This window comes from Gopherus flavomarginatus, chromosome 4 (genome assembly GCF_025201925.1).
Source record: "Gopherus flavomarginatus isolate rGopFla2 chromosome 4, rGopFla2.mat.asm, whole genome shotgun sequence".
Classification (NCBI taxonomy): Eukaryota; Metazoa; Chordata; order Testudines; family Testudinidae; genus Gopherus; species Gopherus flavomarginatus.
In genome coordinates, this window is record NC_066620.1 from 123,742,246 (window position 1) to 123,765,013 (window position 22,768).

The 22,768-nt window shown below is 47.9% G+C and overlaps 1 protein-coding gene across 3 annotated transcripts in view; it reads left to right on the plus strand.

Annotated features, from left to right (window-relative positions):
• TBC1D32 (TBC1 domain family member 32) overlaps positions 1 to 22,768 on the plus strand; it is a 187,186-nt gene that overhangs the window by 45,679 nt on the left and 118,739 nt on the right. For all 3 annotated transcript variants that reach the window (XM_050949461.1, XM_050949462.1, XM_050949460.1), the window contains 3 exons: positions 9,954 to 10,036; positions 18,858 to 18,996; positions 19,741 to 19,828. In XM_050949461.1, coding sequence (XP_050805418.1) covers positions 9,954 to 10,036; positions 18,858 to 18,996; positions 19,741 to 19,828 — 310 coding nt within the window. The remainder of the gene's footprint in view (positions 1 to 9,953; positions 10,037 to 18,857; positions 18,997 to 19,740; positions 19,829 to 22,768) is intronic.

Below are 22,768 nucleotides of genomic sequence, written 5' to 3' on the forward strand. Positions count from 1 at the left end.
CGCATCAGGCAGGCAGGACTAACTGTTAAGGCCAAAAAGTGTCAAATAGGCCAAAACAGAGTGACTTACCTGGGGCACCAGGTGGGTCGAGGAACCATTAACCCCCTACAGGCCAAGGTGGATGCTATCCAAAAGTGGCCTGTCCCACGGTCCAAGAAGCAGGTCCAATCCTTCTTAGGCTTGGCCGGATACTACAGGCGATTTGTACCACACTACAGCCAAATCGCTGCCCCACTGACCGACCTGACCAAAAAGACCCAGCCAAATGCAGTTAAGTGGACTGATGAGTGTCAAAAGGCCTTTACCCAACTTAAGGCAACGCTCATGTCGGACCCTGTGCTCAGGGCCCCGGATTTTGACAAGCCATTCCTAGTAACCACAGATGCATCTGAGCGTGGTATAGGAGCAGTGCTCATGCAGGAAGCAACAGATCACAACTTCCATCCTGTCGTGTTTCTCAGCAAGAAACTGTCTGAGAGGGAAAGTCACTGGTCAGTCAGTGAGAAGGAATGCTATGCCATTGTGTACGCCCTGGAAAAGCTACGCCCATATGTTTGGGGACGGCGGTTCCAACTACAAACTGACCATGCTGCACTAAAGTGGCTTCATACTGCCAAGGGGAACAACAAGAAACTTCTTCGTTGGAGTTTAGCTCTCCAAGATTTTGATTTTGAAATTCAACACATCACAGGAGCTTCTAATAAAGTTGCTGATGCACTCTCCCGTGAGAGTTTCCCAGAATTCAGTAGTTAAAAAGTGTTCTTAAAATGTAGAAGTCTGTTAGTTATATACTTAGGAGTATATGTAAAGGTGTATGTGTTGTATTAATCTGTTTATTTTCAAGTTCTAGAAGGAAATCGCCGCCAGTGAGCTTCCCCACTGTCTGCAATTTGGGGGGCGTGTCATAAACAGATAGCTAAGGGTTAATGTCTCTTTCACCTGAAGCACCTGACCAGAGGACCAATCAGGAAACCGGATTTTTTCAACTTTGGGTGGAGGGAATTGTGTCTCTGAGTCTTTGTTTTCTGGCTGCCTGCTTGCTCTGAGCTTTGGAGAAGTAGTTCTACTTTCTAGTCTTCTGTTTCTAAGTGTAAGGACAAAGAGATCAGATAGTAAGTTCTATGGTTTCTTTTCTTTGGTATTTGCATGAATATAAGTGCTGGAGTGCTTTGATTTGTATTCTTTTTGAATAAGGCTGTTTATTCAATATTCTTTTAAGCAATTGACCCTGTGTTGTATCATCTTAATACAGAGAGAACATTTGTACTTATTTTTCTTTCTTTTTATATAAAGCTTTCTTTTAAGACCTGTGGGAGTTTTTCTTTACTTCAGGGAAATTGAGTCTGTACTCACCAGGGAATTGGTGGGAGGAAGGAATCGGGGAGATCTGTGTGTTGGATTGCTAGCCTGATTTTTGCATTCCCTCTGGGGGAATAGGAAAGTACTTTTTGTTTCCAGGATTGGGAACAGAGAGGGAGATTCACTCTGTTTGGGTTCACAGAGCTTGTGTCTGTGTATCTCTCCAGGAGCACCTGGAGGGGGGAAGGGAAAAAGGATTATTTCCCTTTGTTGTGAGACTCAAGGGATTTGGGTCTTGGGGTCCCCAGGGAAGGTTTTTCAGGGGGACCAGAGTGCCCCAAAACACTCTAATTTTTTGGGTGGTGGCAGCAAGTACCAGGTCCAAGCTGGTAACTAAGCTTGGAGGTTTTCATGCTAACCCCCATATTTTGGACGGTAAGGTCCAAATCTGGGACTAAGGTTATTACAAGGGGTTTGAGGATTAGCCCCTTCCCTGCACCCAGTGCCAGGGCCTATGCCCGGTTCACTGGGTTTCAAACCGTGCTCAGCCTGTCATAAACAGCTGCCAACAGGAGATCCACACGATTCTTGCCTTAAGTGCCCCGGGGAATCTCACCTGACAGATAAGTGTCGCATTTGCAAGGCTTTTAAGCCGAGAACGAAAAAAGAGCGGGACTTTTGGCTAAAGCAGCTCCTCACGGAGGCAGCTCTTACCCCTCCACCTTCGGCACTGAGCGCTGGTCAATCAGCGGGCAGAAGCGCCTCCTCAGCACCAGACCATGCCGGTACTGCCAAGGCCTCTCGGCACCAGCCGTCGCCAGCACCGAAGTCAACTCAGCACCGCTCCCTCTCTCCCGAGGTCGAGAAAGCCTAAGACTCCTGCTGCTTCCGTGCCACCTGCACCGCAGCCAGAGAGCTTGTCTAAGTCGGATCGCCCGGCACTGACATCTGCCACGGCACCGAAGATATCGGCACCGTCGATTTCGGTCTCACAAGAGCCGTTGAGTCTGGTGCTTGTCAGCTCCCTGGCGTGAGCTGTGGTTGAGCTTACTATTCCATCCACGCCGGAGACGTTCTCAACAGCGAGGGATCTGATTGCCATGACAGAGTCGATGCGGCCTCAACCCCCGGCACCGCTGGTGCGGGTAATACAGTCTATTGGCAGGCCTGCCTTGATAAGACCATCCTCTGTCGGCACAGCAGAGTGGCATCGTTCACGATCACAGTCCTGGAGACTTTCTAGGTCCCGTCGGTGCTCCCGTTCCCAATGCCACTCTCAGTCCCAGCACCATTCTCTTTCTCGATACCAGTCGCAGTCACGGCACCGTTCAGTATCCCATTTGCCAGCCCGCTACTCTCAGCACCGTTCCAGCTCCCGGCATCACTCCAGGCACCGTGACTCCCGTAGCCGCCTCTGACATCGAGCCTCGAGATCTTGGTCAACCTCCCGGCACTGTTCCGGTCGCAGGTCCCGATCTCATTCCCGGTGCCGAGTAGAGCAAGGTCCGCTAGAGCCAGAGACTCTGCTCAGGGCTTTTCAGCCCCTCCATGGCCATCCAGACACGCATCAGTGTCGTCCCACATGGACAGCTCTTATGCACAGGACCGCGATTCTGATGTGCCCGCCAGAGTCTTCCAAGAGACCCAGGCCCAGGACCAAGGACCCCATCAGTGGTCTTTCTGGACACCTTGGGTGTACCACCAGGCCCAAGGCATACCAGTAGTTCCGTCCCGCTCTGTCCCATCAGAGCACCGAGTGCCAGAGGCGACAGTTAGCCGTTCTCCTCCGACTGGTACGGAGGAAGGCCCAGTTCACCCACTGGACTCCCAGGTTCCACTGGAGCAGGAGGTCACCCAAGAGCAAGAGGCTACACAGAACCCGCTTGTCACCGGCATCTCCTCTTCCTCTTCTCCAAATGAGGCGGTGACAGGAACATCCTCCTCGGGCCCTCCTCCAATCGACCTGAGAGCCCATCAGGACCTCCTAAGGAGGGTAGCACTCAATATGAACCTCCAGGTGGAGGAGGTCCCAGAGGTAGAGGACCTGGTAGTGGACATTCTATCAGTGGATGCCCCCACTAGAGTGGCCCTTCCGTTTATTCGGATCATCCAGGCCAATGCCGATACTATATGGCAGTCTCCAGCCTCTATCCCTCCTGTGACCAGGGGAGTCGAGCGTAAATATATGGTGCCCTCTAAAGGGTACAAGTATTTGTATGTCCATCCTCCTCCCTGCTCACTAGTTGTCCAGTCTGTTAATGAGAGGGAACACCATGGCCAGCAGGCGCCAGCCCCGAAATCGAAGGAGGCTAGGCGAATGGACTTACTCGGCCGCAAAGTGTACTCAGCAGGTGCCCTACAACTCCGGGTGGCAAATCAACAAGCCTTGCTTAGCCACTATAATTATAACACCTGGGTGGCAGAGGGTAAGTTTACGGAGCTTCTCCCTCAAGTTCGCTGCCCTCTTGGAGGAAGGGAAAAAGGTGTCCAGAACTTCCCTCCGGGCCTCGTTGGATGCAGCTGACTCAGCAGCCAGGACTCTGGCCTCGGGTGTTGCCATGAGGCGCATCTCATGGCTTCAGGTTTCAAGCCTCCCACCGGAGCTGCAATATACCATTCAGGACTTGCCATTTGATGGTAAAGGCCTCTTCTCAGATAAGACTGACCCCAGGCTGCAAAGCCGGAAGGACAACAGGGTCATAATGCGCTCTCTCGGCATGCATACGCCGGTGGCCCAACGCAGGCCTTTCCGTCCCCAGCCTCACCACCCGTACTCTGCTTCTAGACAAAGACAAGACTTTGGCAGGCGGCGCTACCAAGGTGGTTGCAGACGACCATCAGGACCCCAAGGGGGCCAAAATCAAGGTCCCTCGAAACCACCACCGGGACCAAAGACCAACTTTTGGAGGTATGCCCGAATGGCAGTGTACCAGTTACAGGCCAGGATCTCTCTCCTCCCTTCTTCAACTCTCTCTCCTACTTCCTCCCGGCGTGGTCCCAGTTAACTTCAGATCGCTGGGACCTACACACGGTGGATATGGGTACCACCTCCAATTTATTTCAAACTCGCCCTCCAACCCTGTCCTTCTTCAGGGACCCCTCTCATGAGCTATTCCTCTTACAAGTGGTGCGGACTCTCCTCGCCATGGGAGTTATAGAGGAGGTACCAATGGACGAAAGGGGCAAGGAGTTTTACTCCCTTTATTTCCTAATCCCCAAGTCGAAGGGAGGTCTCAGACCTATCCTAGACCTGCGAGGACTCAACCAATTTATGATAAAGTTGAAGTTCTGCATGGTATCCCTGGGGATTGTTATCCCGTCCTTGGATCCTGGAGACTGGTATGCCACCCTAGATATGAAGGACGCGTACTTTCGCATCACCATTTTTCCTCCGCACAGGAGATACCTTCGCTGTGTAGCTAACCGTCAGCACTTCCAGTTTAAGGTCCTGCCGTTTGGCCTTTCTACAGCCCCAAGGGTATTTACAAAGTGTATGGCCGTAGTCGCCGCCTACCTCCGCCGATGTCGGATACACGTTTTTCCGTATCTGGATGATTGGTTCATCCGTGGGGCCTCCGAGACACAAGTCACTCAGCATGTGGGCATCGTCAAGGACCAATTCACGTGTCTTGGCCTAATGATCAATTTTGAAAAATCCACTCTGGTTCCCACGCAGAGGTTAGACTTCATAGGAGCTATCCTGGACTCCAATCTAGCCAGAGCCTGCTTAGCATAGCCGCGGTTTCAGGCGATGGCAACAATCATCCGAGGTCTAGAGAATTTCCCGATGACCTTGACTCGCACTTGTCTCGGTCTCCTGGGTCACATGGCTGTCTGCACATTTGTAACCAAATACGCCAGGCTCCGCCTCCGTCCTCTCCAAGTTTGGCTCAACTCGGTATACCGCCCGGGCAGAGACCCAATAGACACAATAGTCACCATTCCCCCAAGCACCCTAGGCTCCCTAGAATGGTGGCTAACTCCCTCCTTGGTGTGTGCTGGGATGCCGTTCCATCCGCCCCAACCCTCAATGTCCCTGACGACGGACGCGTCATCTCTCGGCTGGGGTGCTCACCTCGATCACCTCCATACTCAATGCCTTTGGTCATATCAGGAGCTGGCATTACACATAAATGTCCGAGAACTGAGAGCAGTCTGCCTGGCATGCCAGGCATTCCAGCAACAGTTGCAAGGCCGTTGTGTGTCAGTGTTTACAGACAACACAACGGCCATGTATTACATAAACAAACAGGGAGGGACACGATCCTCCCCCCTTTGTCAGGAGGCCAACAAACTCTGGGACTTTTGCATAGCCCACTTGATAGATCTGGTAGCGTCCTTTTTCCCAGGCGTTTGGAACACTCTGGCGGATCGACTCAGCAGGTCTTTCCTGTCTCACGAGTGCCGGTCGATCTGCCCGGACATTATTCATTCCATTTTCCAGAACTGGAGATTTCCCCACATAGACCTGTTCACTTCTTGCGAGAACAGGAAATGCCAGATGTTCTGCTCCTTCCAAGGTCTCTTCCCCAAGATCGATCTCGGACGCTTTCCTGATGCCGTGGAAGAGCCAGCTCCTTTATACCTTCCCACCGTTCCTGCTGGTTCACAAGGTCCTGCTGAAACTCCACAGAGACAGAGCATGCATCATCATGATCGCTCCAGCGTGGCCTAGGCGGCACTGGTACACCACGTTGCTCGACCTGTTGATAGCCAACCCAATTACCCTGCCACTCCACCCAGACCTCATAACTCAGGAGCACGGCAGACTTTGCCAGCCGGATCTGCAGGCCCTTCACCTCATGGCATGGCTGCTGCGTGGCTAAATCAGTCAGAGTTACGTTGCTCTGCATCAGTACGACAAGTTCTCCTGGGTAGCAGGCAAACTTCCACCCAGTCAACGAATCTGGCCAAGTGAAATCATTTCTCCTGCTGGTGCGAAACGCTTAATCTTACTCCCATTGAGGTCTCGATCCCCTCTATTTTGGACTACCTCTGGTCTCTCAAACAGCAGGGCCTAGCAGTATCATCACTGAGGGTACACTTGGCAGCCATCTCTACCTTCCACCCAGGTGAAGGTGGCCGTTCCGTGTTCTCACACCCTATTGTTTCGAGGTTCCTCAAGGGCTTGGAGCGCTTATACCCCCAAGTACGCCGCCCAGCCCCGACCTGGGACCTCACCCTGGTTTTAACCAGACTTATGTCTCCCCCATTCGAGCCATTAGCAACCTCTTGCTACTATACCTGTCTTGGAAGACAGCTTTCCTCGTAGCCATTACATTGGCCAGACGAGTCTCCGAGCTTAGGGCTCTTACGGTGGATCCGCCGTACACTGTGTTCCACAGGGACAAGGTGCAGTTATGACCACACCCGGCATTCCTCCCTAAGGTGGTTTCGGCCTTTCATGTTAACCAGGACATCTTTCTCCCGGTCTTCTTCCCGAAGCCATACTCAACGTGATGGGAGCAATAATTGCACTCCTTGGATGTCCGTAGAGCACTCGCATTTTATATTGAGCGGACAAAACCCTTTCGTAACACCCCCCAACTCTTTGTCATAGTAGCAGACCGAATTGAAAGGCTTACCTGTTTCCTCTCAGAGGATCTCATCTTGGGTGACGGTGTGCATCCGCACTTGTTATGATTTGGCTCATATTTCCCCAAGCCACATCACCGCGCATTCTACCTGGGCTCAGGCTTCATCTACTGCCTTCCTGGCTCATGTACCTATCCAGGAGATATGTCGCACAGCTACCTGGTCCTCGGTCCACACCTTTGCTTCACATTATGCTCTGGTTCAACAGTCCAGAGATGATGCAGCCTTTGACTCAGCAGTTTTGCATTCTGCAACATCTCACTCTGACCCCACTGCCTAGGTAAGGCTTGGGAATCACCTAATTGGAATGGATATGAGCAAGCACTCGAAGAAGAAAAGACGGTTACTCACCTTTGTAACTGTTGTTCTTCGAGATGTGTTGCTCATATCCATTCCAAACCCGCCCTCCTTCCCCACTGTGGGAGTAGCCGGCAAGAAGGAACTGAGAGGTGATTGGGTTGGCAAGGGTATATATCCGGCACCATAGCGGCGCCACTCCAGGGGGTGCCCAGCCGACCCACCGAGTGTTGCTAGGGTAAAAATCTTCCGACGAACGTGCACGTGGTGTATGCACACCTAATTGAAATGGATATGAGCAACACATCTCAAAGAACAACAGTTACAAAGGTGAGTAACCGTCTTTTACTTACTCATAAAGTGAGAAGAGGTTACTCATTGTGTGGAGTAGTTTATTATTAAAAGGTAATTCCAAAGTAACAGTGTGTGCCACCCCTCAACCTAAGCACTTTTTCCCAGGGTTGGTTGTTTTTAGGGTTCTCTCTTTCAGGACCTGTCTGGCTCAAACCCTAATTTCCCTGGCTAGGGCAATACTCCCATTTCCCTTCTGTTTATGGTGCAATCCAAAGCAGAGTACTTCCACAGTGTTAGCATTAAGAAACCTGTAGATCCTTGCAAGGTTCCGACAGCTGCTAAGGGAGGGGGGGGCGGCAATGGGAGAATCCCATTACTACCCTCCAAAATAAAAACTGTAAAAGTAGTTTGAAAATATAACCCAAATGTGTCAGCCTAATAGGTGGACTCACTGTTGGGACACTTATAAATCTCAATTTTTTGTACTTACAAATATTTTGATCATGGTATCTCTTTCCCAACTAATGGACTTGCTTGCTCTAGTAACTCTTAGCACTGCCCTTCTGAACAGGAGCACTTTTCAGTAAGACAGATAAGGAACAGTTTCACTCTGCAGGCAAAGCCACTAAAAAGTGCTCATGATCAAGTATATGGCAGTAGTAGAATTCTGGGACAGATGCTGGCATGATTGAAAAGGAGAGTTGACAGACCCAGAAAAAGCAATAGCATACTACATAATGATATTATGGATGTATTTGATCTTGTATATGTTACAATATAACTTCATTACGCTCATTGAAATTATACATCTGAAGTTGTCTAATCCATAACATCCACTATCATTTGATTAAATAGTGTAATGTCCCCATCATTGCTTATAACCTAAAAATCGTAAATCATTGATCCTAAATAACGTATTTTTTTCAAAAAAAATCAGATATCTTTTACATTAGCATCCCCAGCAAAGTTGTTAACTTTTGCTGAATGTTGATAGGGTTGTTTGATATATTTAATTTTGTATCGATTCAGAAGGTACTTCTTACTTCAGATCAGATCAAAGCTCATATGCAGTAAGAAGACCAGTATCCTACAGTTAAGAACACTGATCTCTATAGATGCAAATGGAATTAAAAAGTTCATTCTATTTGTGTGTGAAATTTTGTAATTAAAAAACAAAACTAAGTTATCTACAACATTTCAGAGTGTGTAGTTTTATTTTAAGCAAGATTGGAAAAATATGTTATTTGCTATTCTTTCTATACCACAGAAGATATGGAAATAGAAGTACAAATTTTCAGATTTTTTTTCAGGATTTTTTCGCTCTGCTGATAAATAAGTGGTATAGAAAATATTTACTTAACAACCTTAATATTTTCACACCTCTGATAAATAGTCCACAGTGTTTTACAACTTGGCAGATAGGTGTTTATTAATGTAATTGAACTTCTCTGATTCAGAATTCTGGCACACTATGCCAGGACACTCTGGATCTAAGCGTTTATTTTGGAGCGTATAAATTTTGCTTTATTTTGTATATTGTAATGTTAGGTGTTATTTCCTGACACTGAATTTCCTTACCTCACATATAAGGGTACTGATAATATCTCAGTATAGTGACAGTCATCATGTTTTGAATTATACGGTGCCATTGTCAAAGGAAAGCATAGGAGTTTTGGTGGTTTTTTTAAAAAAACAAAGAAAGCATTGAGAAAAAAAAGTACCAACACATTTACAGGACATTAAAAAAAAAAGGCCTGATTGGAGAGTTACAGGTTATTTGGAGACCACGGCCTCACTTACATTTCTGGGTCAATTGTGACAAATTATAGTATCAGAGGGGTAGCCGTGTTAATCTGGATCTATAAAAGCAGCAAAGACTCCTGTGGCACCATGTATACTAGATGAAGCTCATGCTCCAATACGTCTGTTAGTCTATAAGGTGCCACAGGACTCTTTGCAGAAATTATAGTGTCACCTTGAAATAAAGTATGAAATCTTGCAAGCTTTTGAAATATATTCCCTTTAAAACATATTCAGGATTTATTTAATCTAATCTATTTTATTTTATCTAACTGAGGCACTTATATGGCCCCATTACTATAGTAGTTGAGTGCCTCAGAATCTTCAATGTCTTTATCCTCACAATACCCCTGTGAAGCAGAGAAGGACTATTTACTCCCATTTTACATATGGGAATCTGTGGCACACAGAGACTAAGGGCCAGATTTGTAAAGGTATTTAGGTACCTAAAGTTGCAGATAGAAGCCTAAATACCTTTTAAAATTTGTCCTTAAGTGCCTTGTGTACAGGCACACGGGAAGCCTGTTGACCGAGCAGGAAATGGAATTCAGATCTCCCAAGTGCCAGGCTAATGCCCTAACCACTGGACCATCCTTCCATCCTTTTTGTTATTGGTAGTCAGAACTTCTAAGAATGATGTAATAATAACTGTAGTTTTTATTTCATAGGCTAGTTCACTTTCAGAAAGGATTCCTACTCCTGTACCTGGAACAGACTGTATTCCATCAGGAAATCAAGAGTCACAAAACATGTAAGTACAGGTGTGTCTATCATATTTGGGTAAAATACACAAGTCCACCGCAGCCCAGATTTGTTGACCTTCAAGACAGTTATTAGGCCCATCTGTTTTCTTCGGTTTTTGCCAGGAACAGGTTGGTAGCTACAAGAAGGTACATATCTTGAACTGAGGTTTCTCATTTTAGACCTTCCTAGCTCATAGAGTTATAAAGTTCTTCCCAGCTCTGTGTAGTTATGCTAAGTTCTATGTAGATGTGGCTCATAATTTGCTGTCTATGTGTATCAAAATTTGTCTGGGAAAATATCGATTACAAGACAGATAGTTGACACAGTTTTTCTGTGTCTTTGATTGTGTTATTAATTAAAAATCCTGTATTGTAGAATATCATCAATGCCTTCAAAACATCATATAGGGAGATTACCAGAATACTGGCTGAAAGCCAGTCACACAGTGAGAGAAAAGGCATCTCTCTTTTTGATGTTAATACAAACTTCATTTTCCCAGTAGATGTTTGTATGTTAAGTTTTACATGATGAGAAATACATGAACTCTATACTGCTTGTGAATGTGGGGTGTAAAAATATGTAATTAAACAGTCTTGATAGACTTGTCTGTGTCTTTTTTTTTCCCTTTTAATCGCTGTGGGATACTTTCTAAAAGCTTCCATATGTAATTTGTATAGGGAATTACAGTATTTGTTGTTAGTGTATTTTTTTCCCTTTTGTGAAGTGACTGTAGTAATTTTAAATCGGTGTTGAGTAAAGAAACTCTACATGAGGTGCTCTGCTGGAGATACCTATCAATAGTCAATTTCGGTGAATTCTTCTTCGAGTGATTGCTCACATCCATTCCAGTTAGGTGTGCGCGCCGTGCGTGCACGCTCGTCGGAAACTTTTTACCCTAGCAACTCCAGTGGGCCGGCAGGTCGCCCCCTAGAGTGGCGCCGCCATGGCGCTCGATATATACCCCTGCCGGCCCACCCGCTCCTCAGTTCCTTCTTACCGCCGTGTCGGTCGTTGGAACTGTGGAGCGCGGCATTGCTGTCCTCCACGTCCCTAGCTCTCCTTGTTACTACCGTTGTTAGTTAGTGTTAAGTATAGTTAGTGTAAATAGTTTTGTACAATAGTTGTTCGCCGGTCTGGGCTGTAGCCCTTCCCGGCACCCGGCACCGGGCTCATGCCTGGTTCGCCGGGCTTTAAGCAATGTGCGGCCTGTAAAAAGCCTATGCCGACCAGCGACCCTCACGACGCGTGTCTAAAGTGCCTGGGGGAATCGCACAGGTCGGACAAGTGCCGCATTTCCAAGGCTTTCAAGCCCAGAACAAAGAAGGAGAGAGACCAGAGACTCAGGACTCTCCTAATGGAAGCGGCACTTGACCCAGCAGCTTCGCAGGCCGTGATCTCTACGCCGGCACCGGATCGCACCGGCACCGGAAAGACTCCCCGGCACCGACCTCCCCCGGCACCGGGTGCAGAAACGAGACCATCAACGTCTGCAACTCCAGCCAGGCAGACTCGAATGGAGCGCCCGGCATCGACATCTGCCGCGGCGCTACCGGCACCGTCGACTCCGGGCCCGGTGGGTCCGTCGAGTCCGGTACCGCCGAGCTCCCCCATAAGATCTGGGGTTGAGCTATTTGTCCCATCTACTCCGGAGACCTTCGCCTCGGCACGGGACCTTATTGCCCTGACTGAGTCAACTCAGCCGCCACCCCCGGTACCTCCGGTGCGGGTAGCATCTAGGGGCAAGCCCATGATGACGGCACCGTCTCGGGACTCGCGCTCGCGATCCAGGTCCCGACGCCACGGTCGCTCGAGATCCCGCCGCCGCTCGCAGTCCCAGCACCGCTCCCCTCGGCAGTACCGGTCGCACTCGCGGCGCCGATCGACCTCCAGATGGTCACAGTCTGACTCCAGCCGTCGATACCGGCACCGTGACTCTAGGAGCCAGTCTCGCCGTCATTCAGCGCGCCGGTCGACCTCCCGGCACCGAGCTGGTGGCAGGTCCCGGTCCCGGTCGACCTCCCAGCACCGTGTCGGTGGCATGTCCCGGTCCCGATCCCGGCACCGAAGCAGCGGCCGGTACCGGTCCAGATCCCGGCACCGAGACAGAACTTGGTCCCGATCCCGGCGCCGGTATGACTCCCAGTACCGATCCCCGGCACCGAGAAGATCTTTGGTGCCGGACCGCGGAGACTCTTATCAGCCGCGGTCGGCCCCGCCATGGCCTTCCAGACAGCCGTCGGTGTCATCACAAGCGGACAGCGTATATGCGCTGGGCACTGACAGACAAGCGGCATTATTCCAGGACCCTCCGCAACAGGACCAGGGTCCGCAGCAGTGGGGATTTTGGACACCCTGGGCATACCATCAAGCCCAGGGCCCCCAACAGCTTCCTGCTAGGCCTGCAACGGCGGAGCACAGGGTGCCAGAGGCATCGTTGTCTCGCCCCCCTCCCTCCCCTGATGGAGAGGAAGGATCGAAGCAGCAAGACCCTGGTCTTGCTCCTGAGACAGAGGCGAGGGCTGAGGGGGACCCCCCACTGGACACTTTCTTGCCAGGGGTCTCCTCATCCTCCTCTCCCGACGAAGCGGTGGCTGGTACTTCCTCCAATAGCCCTCCTCCGCTAGATATCAGGGCACACCAAGACCTCCTTAGGCGAGTAGCACAGAATCTGAGCCTGCAAGCCGAGGAGGTCTCTGAGATCGAGGACCCCGTCGTCAGCATCCTCTCATCCGATGCTCCCACCAGGGTCGCCCTACCCTTCATTAGGACGATCCAGGCCAACGCCAATACAATCTAGCAGTCACCGGCCTCCATCCCCCCTACGGCGAGGGGTGTCGAAAGGAAGTACATGGCCCCCTCCAAGGGCTACGAGTACCTCCACGTTCACCCGACACCGTGTTCCCTGGTGGTGCAGTCGGTGAACGAGAGGGAGCGCCACGGACAGGAAGCCCCAGCCCCCAAATCCAAGGAGGCCAGGCATATGGACCTCCTCGGCCGCAAGGTCTATTCGGCTGGGGCCCTTCAGCTCAGGGTTTCAAATCAGCAAGCCCTTTTTAGCCGCTATGCTTTTAACTCATGGGTGGCAGCGGACAAGTTTAAAGAGCTGCTGCCACAAGAGGCTCGTCAAGAATTTGCGGCGATTCTTGATGAGGGCAAGAAGGTTGCACGAACCTCGTTACAGGCCTCTTTGGACGCTGCAGACTCGGCTGCCCGTACCCTCGCCTCGGGGGTAACGATGCGCCGCATCTCCTGGCTTCAGGTTTCTGGCCTTCCACCGGAGCTCCAATACACCATCCAGGACCTCCCGTTCGAAGGCCAGGGCCTGTTTTCAGAAAAGACAGACCCCAGACTGAAAAGTCTTAAAGACAATCGGGTCATTATGCGCTCCCTCGGGATGCACACGCCAGGAACACAGCGCAGACCCTTCCGGCCGCAGCAGCAACAGCAGCGTAGACCATACCCCCTGTTCCGCCAGCGGCAGGACCTTAATAGGCGCCGCGGCAGGAATGGAAGGCGTAGACAGTCGGGGAACCAAGAGTGGCAGAATCAAAGCTCCTCCAAGCCCCCGCCTGGGCCCAAGCCTTCGTTTTGAAGGTGCGCCCGAGGGCGCAATAACAGTTTCCCCCACGGATCCTTCTCCCCCGTTTTCCAACCGCCTTTCGTTTTTCCTCCCGGCGTGGGCCCAAATAACATCGGACCGCTGGGTCTTACGCACGGTGCAGACGGGATACCGCCTGCAGTTTGTATCATTTCCTCCCTCCCGCCCCCCTTCCTCGTCCCTCTTCAGGGACCCCTCTCACGAGCAATTCCTTCGGCAGGAGGTACAGACGTTCCTCAACAAAGGAGCTATAGAGGCGGTTCCGGAAAACGAGAAAGGCAAGGGGTTTTATTCCCGCTACTTTCTGATCCCCAAGGCCAAGGGAGGCCTCAGGCCTATCCTCGACCTGCAAGAGCTCAACAAGTACCTAGTGAAGTTGAAGTTCCGCATGGTATCCCTGGGGACCATTATCCCATCCCTGAATCCGGGAGACTGGTATGCCGCCCTCGACATGCAGGACGCTTATTTTCACATTGCCATATGGCAACACCACAGACGTCTCCTTCGATTCGTGGTGGGCCGCCTTCACTACCAATTTGCAGTCCTCCCATTTGGCCTTTCTACGGCTCCGAGGGTATTCACAAAATGCATGGCCGTCGTTGTGGCACATCTTCGGCGCAGTTGTATCCACGTGTTCCCTTACCTAGACGATTGGTTAATTCGGGGCTGTCATATCATAACCTTAGTCCCAGATTTGGACCTTACCGTCCAAAATATGGGGGTTAGCATGAAAACCTCCAAGCTTAGTTACCAGCTTGGACCTGGTACCTGCTGCCACCACCCAAAAAATTAGAGTGTTTTGGGGCACTCTGGTCCCCCTGAAAAACCTTCCCTGGGGACCCCAAGACCCAAATCCCTTGAGTCTCACAACAAAGGGAAATAATCCTTTTTCCCTTCCCCCCTCTCTGTTCCCAGTCCTGGAAACAAAAGTACTTTCCTATTCCCCCAGAGGGAATGCAAAATCAGGCTAGCAATCCAACACACAGATCTCCCCTTGATTTCTTCCTCCCACCAATTCCCTGGTGAGTACAGACTCAATTTCCCTGAAGTAAAGAAAAACTCCAACAGGTCTTAAAAGAAAGCTTTATATAAAAAGAAAGAAAAATACATACAAATGGTCTCTCTGTATTAAAATGATACAATACAGGGTCAATTGCTTAAAAGAATATTGAATAAACAGCCTTATTCAAAAAGAATACAAATCAAAGCACTCCAGCACTTATATTCATGCAAATACCAAAGAAAAGAAACCATATAACTTACTATCTGATCTCTTTGTCCTTACACTTAGAAACAGAAGATTAGAAAGTAGAAACTACTTCTCCAAAGCTCAGAGAAAGCAGGCAGACAGACAAAAGACTCAGACACTAAATTCCCTCCACCCAAAGTTGAAAAAATCCGGTTTCCTGATTGGTCCTCTGGTCAGGTGCTTCAGGTGAAAGAGACATTAACCCTTAGCTATCTGTTTATGACAGGGGCACGTCGGAGCTACAGATTTGCAGCCACGTCCGCAGGATCACCGGCCTGTTTGCTACCTTAGGCCTCATGATCAACGTGGACAAGTCCACCCTGCTCCCCACGCAGAGGGTGGAGTTCATTGGGGCCATCCTGGACTCCACCGTGGCCAGGGCCCTTCTGCCGTTGCCAAGGTTCCAGGCGTTGTCGGCGATCGTTCAGCGATTGCGGGCAGCCCCCTTAACATCAATATGGACATGTCTAACCCTGTTAGGCCACATGGCAGCATGCACATTTGTGACCGGTTACGCTCGGCTCCGCAAGAGGCCCCTCCAGTCGTGGCTCATCGCACATTACCGGCCGGCAAGGCAACCACTAGACATGCTGATCACAATCCCCCAGGGGGTGTTGGATTCTCTCAGCTGGTGGCTAGACCAGTCCGTAGTGTGCGCGGGGCTCCCATTCCACCCACCCCAGCCCTCGGTGTCCCTAACGACGGATGCCTCAGATCTCGGCTGGGGGGCCCACCTGGGATCCCTGAGAACACAGGGCCTGTGGTCCCCGCAGGAGGTGAAGCTGCACATCAACATGCGAGAGTTGAGAGCGGTCCGCCTTGCTTGTCAAACGTTCTGTCACCAGCTTCGGGGTCGTTGTGTCGCGGTGTTTACCGACAACACAACGACCATGTACTATATCAACAAGCAGGGCGGCACCAGATCCTCTCCCCTATGTCACGAGGCGATGCAACTCTGGGACTTTTGTGTAGCCCACTCCATTCACCTCACGGCTTCCTTCCTCCCCGGAGTACGGAACACGCTGGCGGACCGCCTGAGCAGATCCTTCCTCTCACACGAGTGATCCCTTCGCCCGGACGTCGCCCTCTCGATCTTCCAGAGGTGGGGTTGTCCCCGTGCGGACCTCTTCGCGTCCGGGGGGAACAGGAAATGCCAGGCGTTCTGCTCTTTTCAGGGCAGGGAACCCGGGTCTATAGCGGATGCCTTCCTTATTCCGTGGACGACCCACTTGTTCTACACGTTCCCCCCCCGTTCCCGCTGGTCCACAGGGTCCTTCTGAAGGTGCGCAGGGACAGGGCCCGCGTGATCATGGTAGCCCTGGCGTGGCCCAGACAGCATTGGTACCCCATGTTGCTGGACCTGGCCATAGCCGACCCAGTTCCCCTGCCCCTTCACCCGGACCTGATCACCCAGGAACACGGAACTCTCTGTCACCCGGACCTCCAGTCGTTGCACCTAGCGGCGTGGCTCCTGCGTGGCTGACCAGTTCTGAGTTGCGCTGCTCCACCCCAGTACGGGAGTTACTCTTGGGCAGCAGGAAGCCTTCCACTAGAGCGACATACTCGGCCAAGTGGAAGCGTTTCTCCTGTTGGTGCGTGGAGAAAGGTCTCCGCCCGATGGAAGTTTCGGTGGCCAATATTTTAGACTATATTTGGTCCCTCAAACAACAGGGCCTGGCGATATCGTCCTTGCGGGTCCACCTGGCGGCTATCTCCACCTTTCACCCGGGTGGGGATGGCCGCTCCGTTTTTCTCACCCGACGGTGACTAGATTCCTGAAGGGGCTGGAATGTTTGTACCCTAACGTCCGACTCCCTGCCCCGACCTGGGATCTTAACCTGTTGTTGTCTCGGCTCATGGGGCCCCCCTTCGAGCCGTTAGCTACTTGCTCCCTACTCTATCTCTCTTGGAAGACTGCATTTCTAGTAGCTATCACCTCAGCTAGACGGGTGTCGGAACTCCGGGCTCTCACGGTAGACCCCCCCGTATACAGTCTTCCATAAAGATAAGGTGCAGCTGAGGCCACACCCTGCCTTTCTCCCCAAGGTGGTCTCAGCCTTCCACGTCAACCAAGAGATATTCCGCCCTGTTTTTTTCCCGAAATCTCACTCTTCAGGCAGGGAGCAACAGCTCCACTCGCTTGATGTCCGTAGGGCTCTCGCGTTCTATGTGGAGAGGACCAAACCGTTCCGCAAATCCCCCCAGCATTTTGTGGCAGTAGCGGACCGCATGAAGGGGCTTCCCATTTCTTCGCAGAGGTTATCCTCATGGGTAATTTCCTGTATCAGGACCTGCTATGAGCTGGCCCATGTTCCTACGGGCCGTGTGACTGCACATTCTACCAGGGCGCAGGCGTCGTCGCTGGCTTTCCTCGCCCGTGTGCCCATCCAGGAAATCTGTCGGGCAGCGACCTGGTCATCGGTCCACACCTTTGCTTCCCACTATGCCCTGGTCCAGCAGTCAAGAGAGGACGCGGCCTTCGGATCTGCAGTGCTCCATGCCGCGACTTCTCACTCCGACCCCACCGCCTAGGTATGGCTTGGGATTCACCTAACTGGAATGGATGTGAGCAATCACTCGAAGAAGAAAAGACGGTTACTCACCTTTGTAACTGTTGTTCTTCGAGATGTGATGCTCACATCCATTCCACACCCGCCCTCCTTCCCCACTGTCGGAGTAGCCGGCAAGAAGGAACTGAGGAGCGGGTGGGCTGGCAGGGGTATATATCGAGCGCCATGGCAGCGCCACTCTAGGGGGCGACCTGCCCGCCCACTGGAGTTGCTAGGGTAAAAAGTTTCTGACGAGCGTGCACGCGCAGCACGCACACCTAACTGGAATGGATGTGAGCAACACATCTCGAAGAACAACAGTTACAAAGGTGAGTAACCGTCTTTTATAAACTACAATCCCTTCCTAACTGCTGAATTTGACAGTTTTTTTATGGAATAAGTGACTCCGATGAATTATTTTTAGATGAAGCTGTTGCTTCCCACTAAACAAGAAATGACTTCAAGATTCTAGGTACAGTGACTAAAGTCTAGGGTGGTGTATGATCGTTGCTGGAAGTGTGGTTTCTGCTTATTTTTGTCACTGCTGCTGGTGGGAATCAAACATCCACCAAGGAAGCTCAGACCCAGAAATGAGAATTTAGTAAGGCAATGTGTTCAGGGAAGCAGGATTTCAAGGTGAATCCCATGGTGATGGGAGGGTGTCTGGTGAGAGATTGTTTCAGTGCTGGGCTTCTCTTTCTTGGGTAGAGGATGGTTTGGGTGTGTTCACACTTGCTTCTAATAGTCATCTTTTCCCCTGTCACCCTACCAATTCATATATACAGTATGTTTCTCACGGGAGTCACTAGTTTGTGGGCACATTTTAATTCCTCTCAAATATGGAATAATTTGGAAAGAATGCACATATGCTTACTGAGCCCAGATGTGGTTTATTGTATGTAACAGCACCTCATTTTCATAAACAGTGCCCCCATTTTCTAGCATTGTTTCATGTCTAGTATAACACCTACAAAAGAGTTTTAATAATATTTTGCAGTTATATAGTGCTTTTTATCTGTAGTTCTCAATATTCTTTACAGTGGTGAGAAAGCAATCTCATTCCCACTTTATAGATGGGGAAATTGAGACACTGAGAGGTGACTTACCCAAAGTCACACAGTAAGTCAGCAGTAGATTTGAGAATTAGAGCCCAAGTCTTCTGGCTCTTGGTCATGTTATCTATTCACTAGACCATCCTATCTTACCATGTGAGATCTTTTCTGTGATCTCGAATTTCGATGCAGTATTTGTATACTATGCAGCTGTTCTGTACACAGTTTAACCCCCAAGAAGTAGTTGAACTTGCTTCTATACACATAGGTCCAGTGAAAGAGAGATTTTTTTTAACCTGAAAAGTTTATATTTTCTCTTGTTTTTCACTTTTTTATTTTTAAATCTTTTTTGATTCATTTAATTTTTCTATCATTTTCAGTATGGTATGGGAAGAGACTTTATTAGATGCTTTATTAAACTTTGCTGCCACTCCAAAAGGTCTTCTTCTGCTTCAGAATACAGGAGCCCTCAATGAATGTGTAACCTTTATGTTCAGCAGATTTTCAAAAAAACTCCAGGTACGTATGTCAGAGTCTAGTACAATCACTTATTTAATTAAGGTAATTAGAAGGGAAAACCATAAACCATTGTTTATCTGTTATCTTATTGGAAGAGTTGAGTTAAAATGTAATCTGACATTCTAAATGTATGGTACATAGATTTTATTTCAGTTGTTACTCTGCAAAATGTCAATAATAATGTCAGATATTGTCACTGTTGCTTTTTAGCTCAAAATGTTAAGCAAAAGGATACTTTTTACACTACATTTAGTTTTGGGACCTAATCCTTAGTCAGACTCAGTGTTGTATGTACATTGAAATATATGTACAGTGGTTGCCAGTAAAACGGCAAGATCTAAGATGCCAGACATCAAATTACATAGGGAATTATGCATTCAACTATGGAGGAAAATATGTTACCACATGGAATTTTAAAAGGTTTTGTGGCCCCTAGTCTTAATCGGTGAGTGCAAAGGATTTGGGAGGTTATAATCTTAATAAATCGTTGTTCTGTGTGCAGAAGTTGCATGTGCTTTATATTATGCTATTTATACTTTGAAATAGCAAAAGGAGAGATTCCTTTACTTGCTAAACAAACATGCTTGTGTTGTAATCTGTCCCTGACTGGTCTATATACATTTGTTTACAGAATTTAAAGTTCTGCAGGGAACAAGTAAAAATACGTAAGAGAACATTTGAGAATTTGAGTGTCTTGGTTGTATTCTCCAAACTTCCTTTATCTCTTACATTTATTATGAATAGGTGAGTGGATGTGAAAGGTTTGGTTATGGAGTGATGGTTACACAAATGGCAGCGACATCTCCAGGTGCAGTAGCTCTGCAGCATTCAGGTAATTTTAAGGGTGAACTTTATCATCAGCACTAACACAGTGTAATATCATGAATTAAGATAATATAATTCTAAACAAAATAAAGTCCGATGTGATTAAGATAGATATGCAATACTAGCAATGACTAGTTTGGAGCCTGCTGTGTTTTTCTTGGAAAATTATTCTTTTAAATGCTGTTTTCTTAAGTACAGAAATACCTTATGCATTTAAGTTTTTGCAGATGGAAGAATATGATCTTGTATATTCTGTGTATATTCATAGTAAAAGAATGTTCCTGTTTTTATTTTTATTTCATTTGTTCTGATTTGAAAGAAATGTATCTGTCCTTTCACCTAAATGCATGAATACATTAATGAATGTTGCAGGATAAACTGGTAATAAATCACAAACCTTCCTCATTCATCAACAAATCATAATTAATAAATACCAACTTCTTTCACTGATATACCATCTTCATGACCCACTCACTTCTCAAAAGCTTGGGAAGATGGATAGATCTGAACAAAAAGAAACTAGCTCTTTAGGAACACTGATTGGTGAGGAAATGAGTTCCAGAATCAAGGATTCTTCACTAAAAATGCTGTGTCAGAAAGCTTCTCTAAGTTAAACCAGGGACTGTCATCACAGCTCAAATAGCCTGCACCTAAACCATATAGTGTTTCAAAGATTAAAACTGATAACTTGAATTGCAACCAATGTAGTCCTCATACTGAAGACACAACAGTTCCAATTTTCTCACTACTCTTTTAAAATTATCTGTATACGTATTTCATCTCCTGCACAACAGAATGGAGCCCTATTGTAACATAAGAGAAACCATGTGGCTGATTGAATAAAAAAAAAAAAAAAAAAAAGCCCACTACTACTTTCTGGAGTCTCTCAAGAAATGAGGATCAGATTAACTTGAATGACTCCTTCTGTTCCTCTATGGTCCACAGCCACGACACATCCTATGGTTAATAGTATTGAAGGCAAATGAAATACCTGAAAGAATCAGCCCAGATCTTCTCTCCTACCAGAAGGCATTTATACAAACATGATGAAGGTCATAATTATCAGCTTATCATTTACAGTAGATACTATTTAGAAGATATGTATTTCTACTTATCTTTCCCTTAATTTTCATTTTAAGATATATATTAAGATTTCTTAACATATTTTACAATCAGCTAGCAATATACATTACCAGAACAAGCCTTAGACCATATGAGTTCCAGATGAGGAGCATCTTTGGTGCCGCCCCCCCATTTATTAATCTTTTGAATACCTTATTTTTTTATTGCAGTTATAGCCTATTTCACAACTTTGATGCACAATTTGCATGCATGATTTATCCCTGGAATATAAGAAGATAAATTTGCACACTGTAAATCTGTATTTATTCATGCCATATATAAGCAAATAATAAATAAATTAGTTTCCTAAGCTTATAGAAATTTTAAGAATAACAGAAATGTACTAATATCAAGAAATTGAACTGTGCGCCAAAACTGGGTGAACCAGTATTATATAGTGTTACGGTAGGTGACAGCTTAGAATGTTAACCCTAGTCTTTTAGTTCAAAAGGTCACTTTTCTCACCCTTGCCCTCTCACACTGAAGCACAGTGTCGGAGAGTTCCAAAGACTGGCCAATGGCATTTTCAGGTGATAAAATAACAAGTGATGTCAGTCTCTTGTCAACCGTCATTGGTCGAAGATATGTTTTAACAAGTCTGAGCATTGAAAAGCTGCACTCACCACTTGTAACTGTGACCAGCAGCATGAGCAGAATCCTCAAAGCTATCCATACATTTAGGAAGCGTGTCCTTGAGCTCTGCATCATGAATGAATTGGAGAACTTGGAGTCGAGAGGGCTTCCATTGTTGCCAAATGTCACAGATGTTGTCCAATACAACGCAGAAATCTTTATCAATGATGTCTGAACATTCCCCATGTGTCAGCATCTGGTGAAGGTCCGTACAATTTTCCTGTCCGCCAGCAGCTTATTAAGGTCATACAAAAATCCCCAGGTCTTTTAGTGGTGCTTCATTTGTCCAAACCTTTCTTCAGTGGACACTGTAGCAGTGTCAACAAGTGAGCAAAAAAGCTCCCTCTTGATTTTTTTCTTCCACGCTTCCCATCACCTAATCTCTACCCTTGTAAACAAATTGTTTCTTCTTCTGATCAATATGAGTATCCTTGAATACAGGCTCAACTCCTAAGATTTATGCCATTTCTTTGTTAGCAGTGATGGCATCTTCAAATCCGTTGTTTCTATAGTCCACAATGAAATCAAGGCAACTTCTCATCAAAGTAGTCCATCAACTGAGTTTCTAATGCCTTGCTTCCAGTGTTTACTTGGAACAGGATATTATGCCAAACCACAGTTAAGATCAGAAATTTGAAGTCAGTGATCTAGTTTGCTTTGCATCTCGTGTTGGATTCTGGTCGCAGCTTTACTCTACTGCACCAGTTCCATCAGAGCATCATAAATCTCAGTCATTTGGTACCTCACTGTTAATATGGCTCTCCTGGTGAGTGTCTCTTACTGACTTCCTAGTCAGACTTGTAACACTGTCTGTAAGGATCTACTACCTGATAGTTTTCAGAGTAGCAGTCATGTTAGTCTGTATCTGCAGAAAGAATTTTTAGTCTCTAAGGTGCCACAAGTTCTCCTGTTCTTTTTACATTATAGTTGTTGCTGAAAACAAGATATATATCCTTTGCAGTACTCCAAAGAGATATTGAATCTAACGCAGATGATGCTGCATCTGACGCAATCAGGTTGTGGGAATGGCAGCCACAGGGCGCGAAGAAAGCTCTTGGATTCAACACAAGGATCTTTGCCTGGATACCACTTTTTCTTCCCTTCATGTTTACACCATTGTTGTAGCCTTGGCTGCGGCAGTCCTGAATCTTTATTTTTGTTCAAAATGTTCATAAACAGTTCTGTTAGGCCT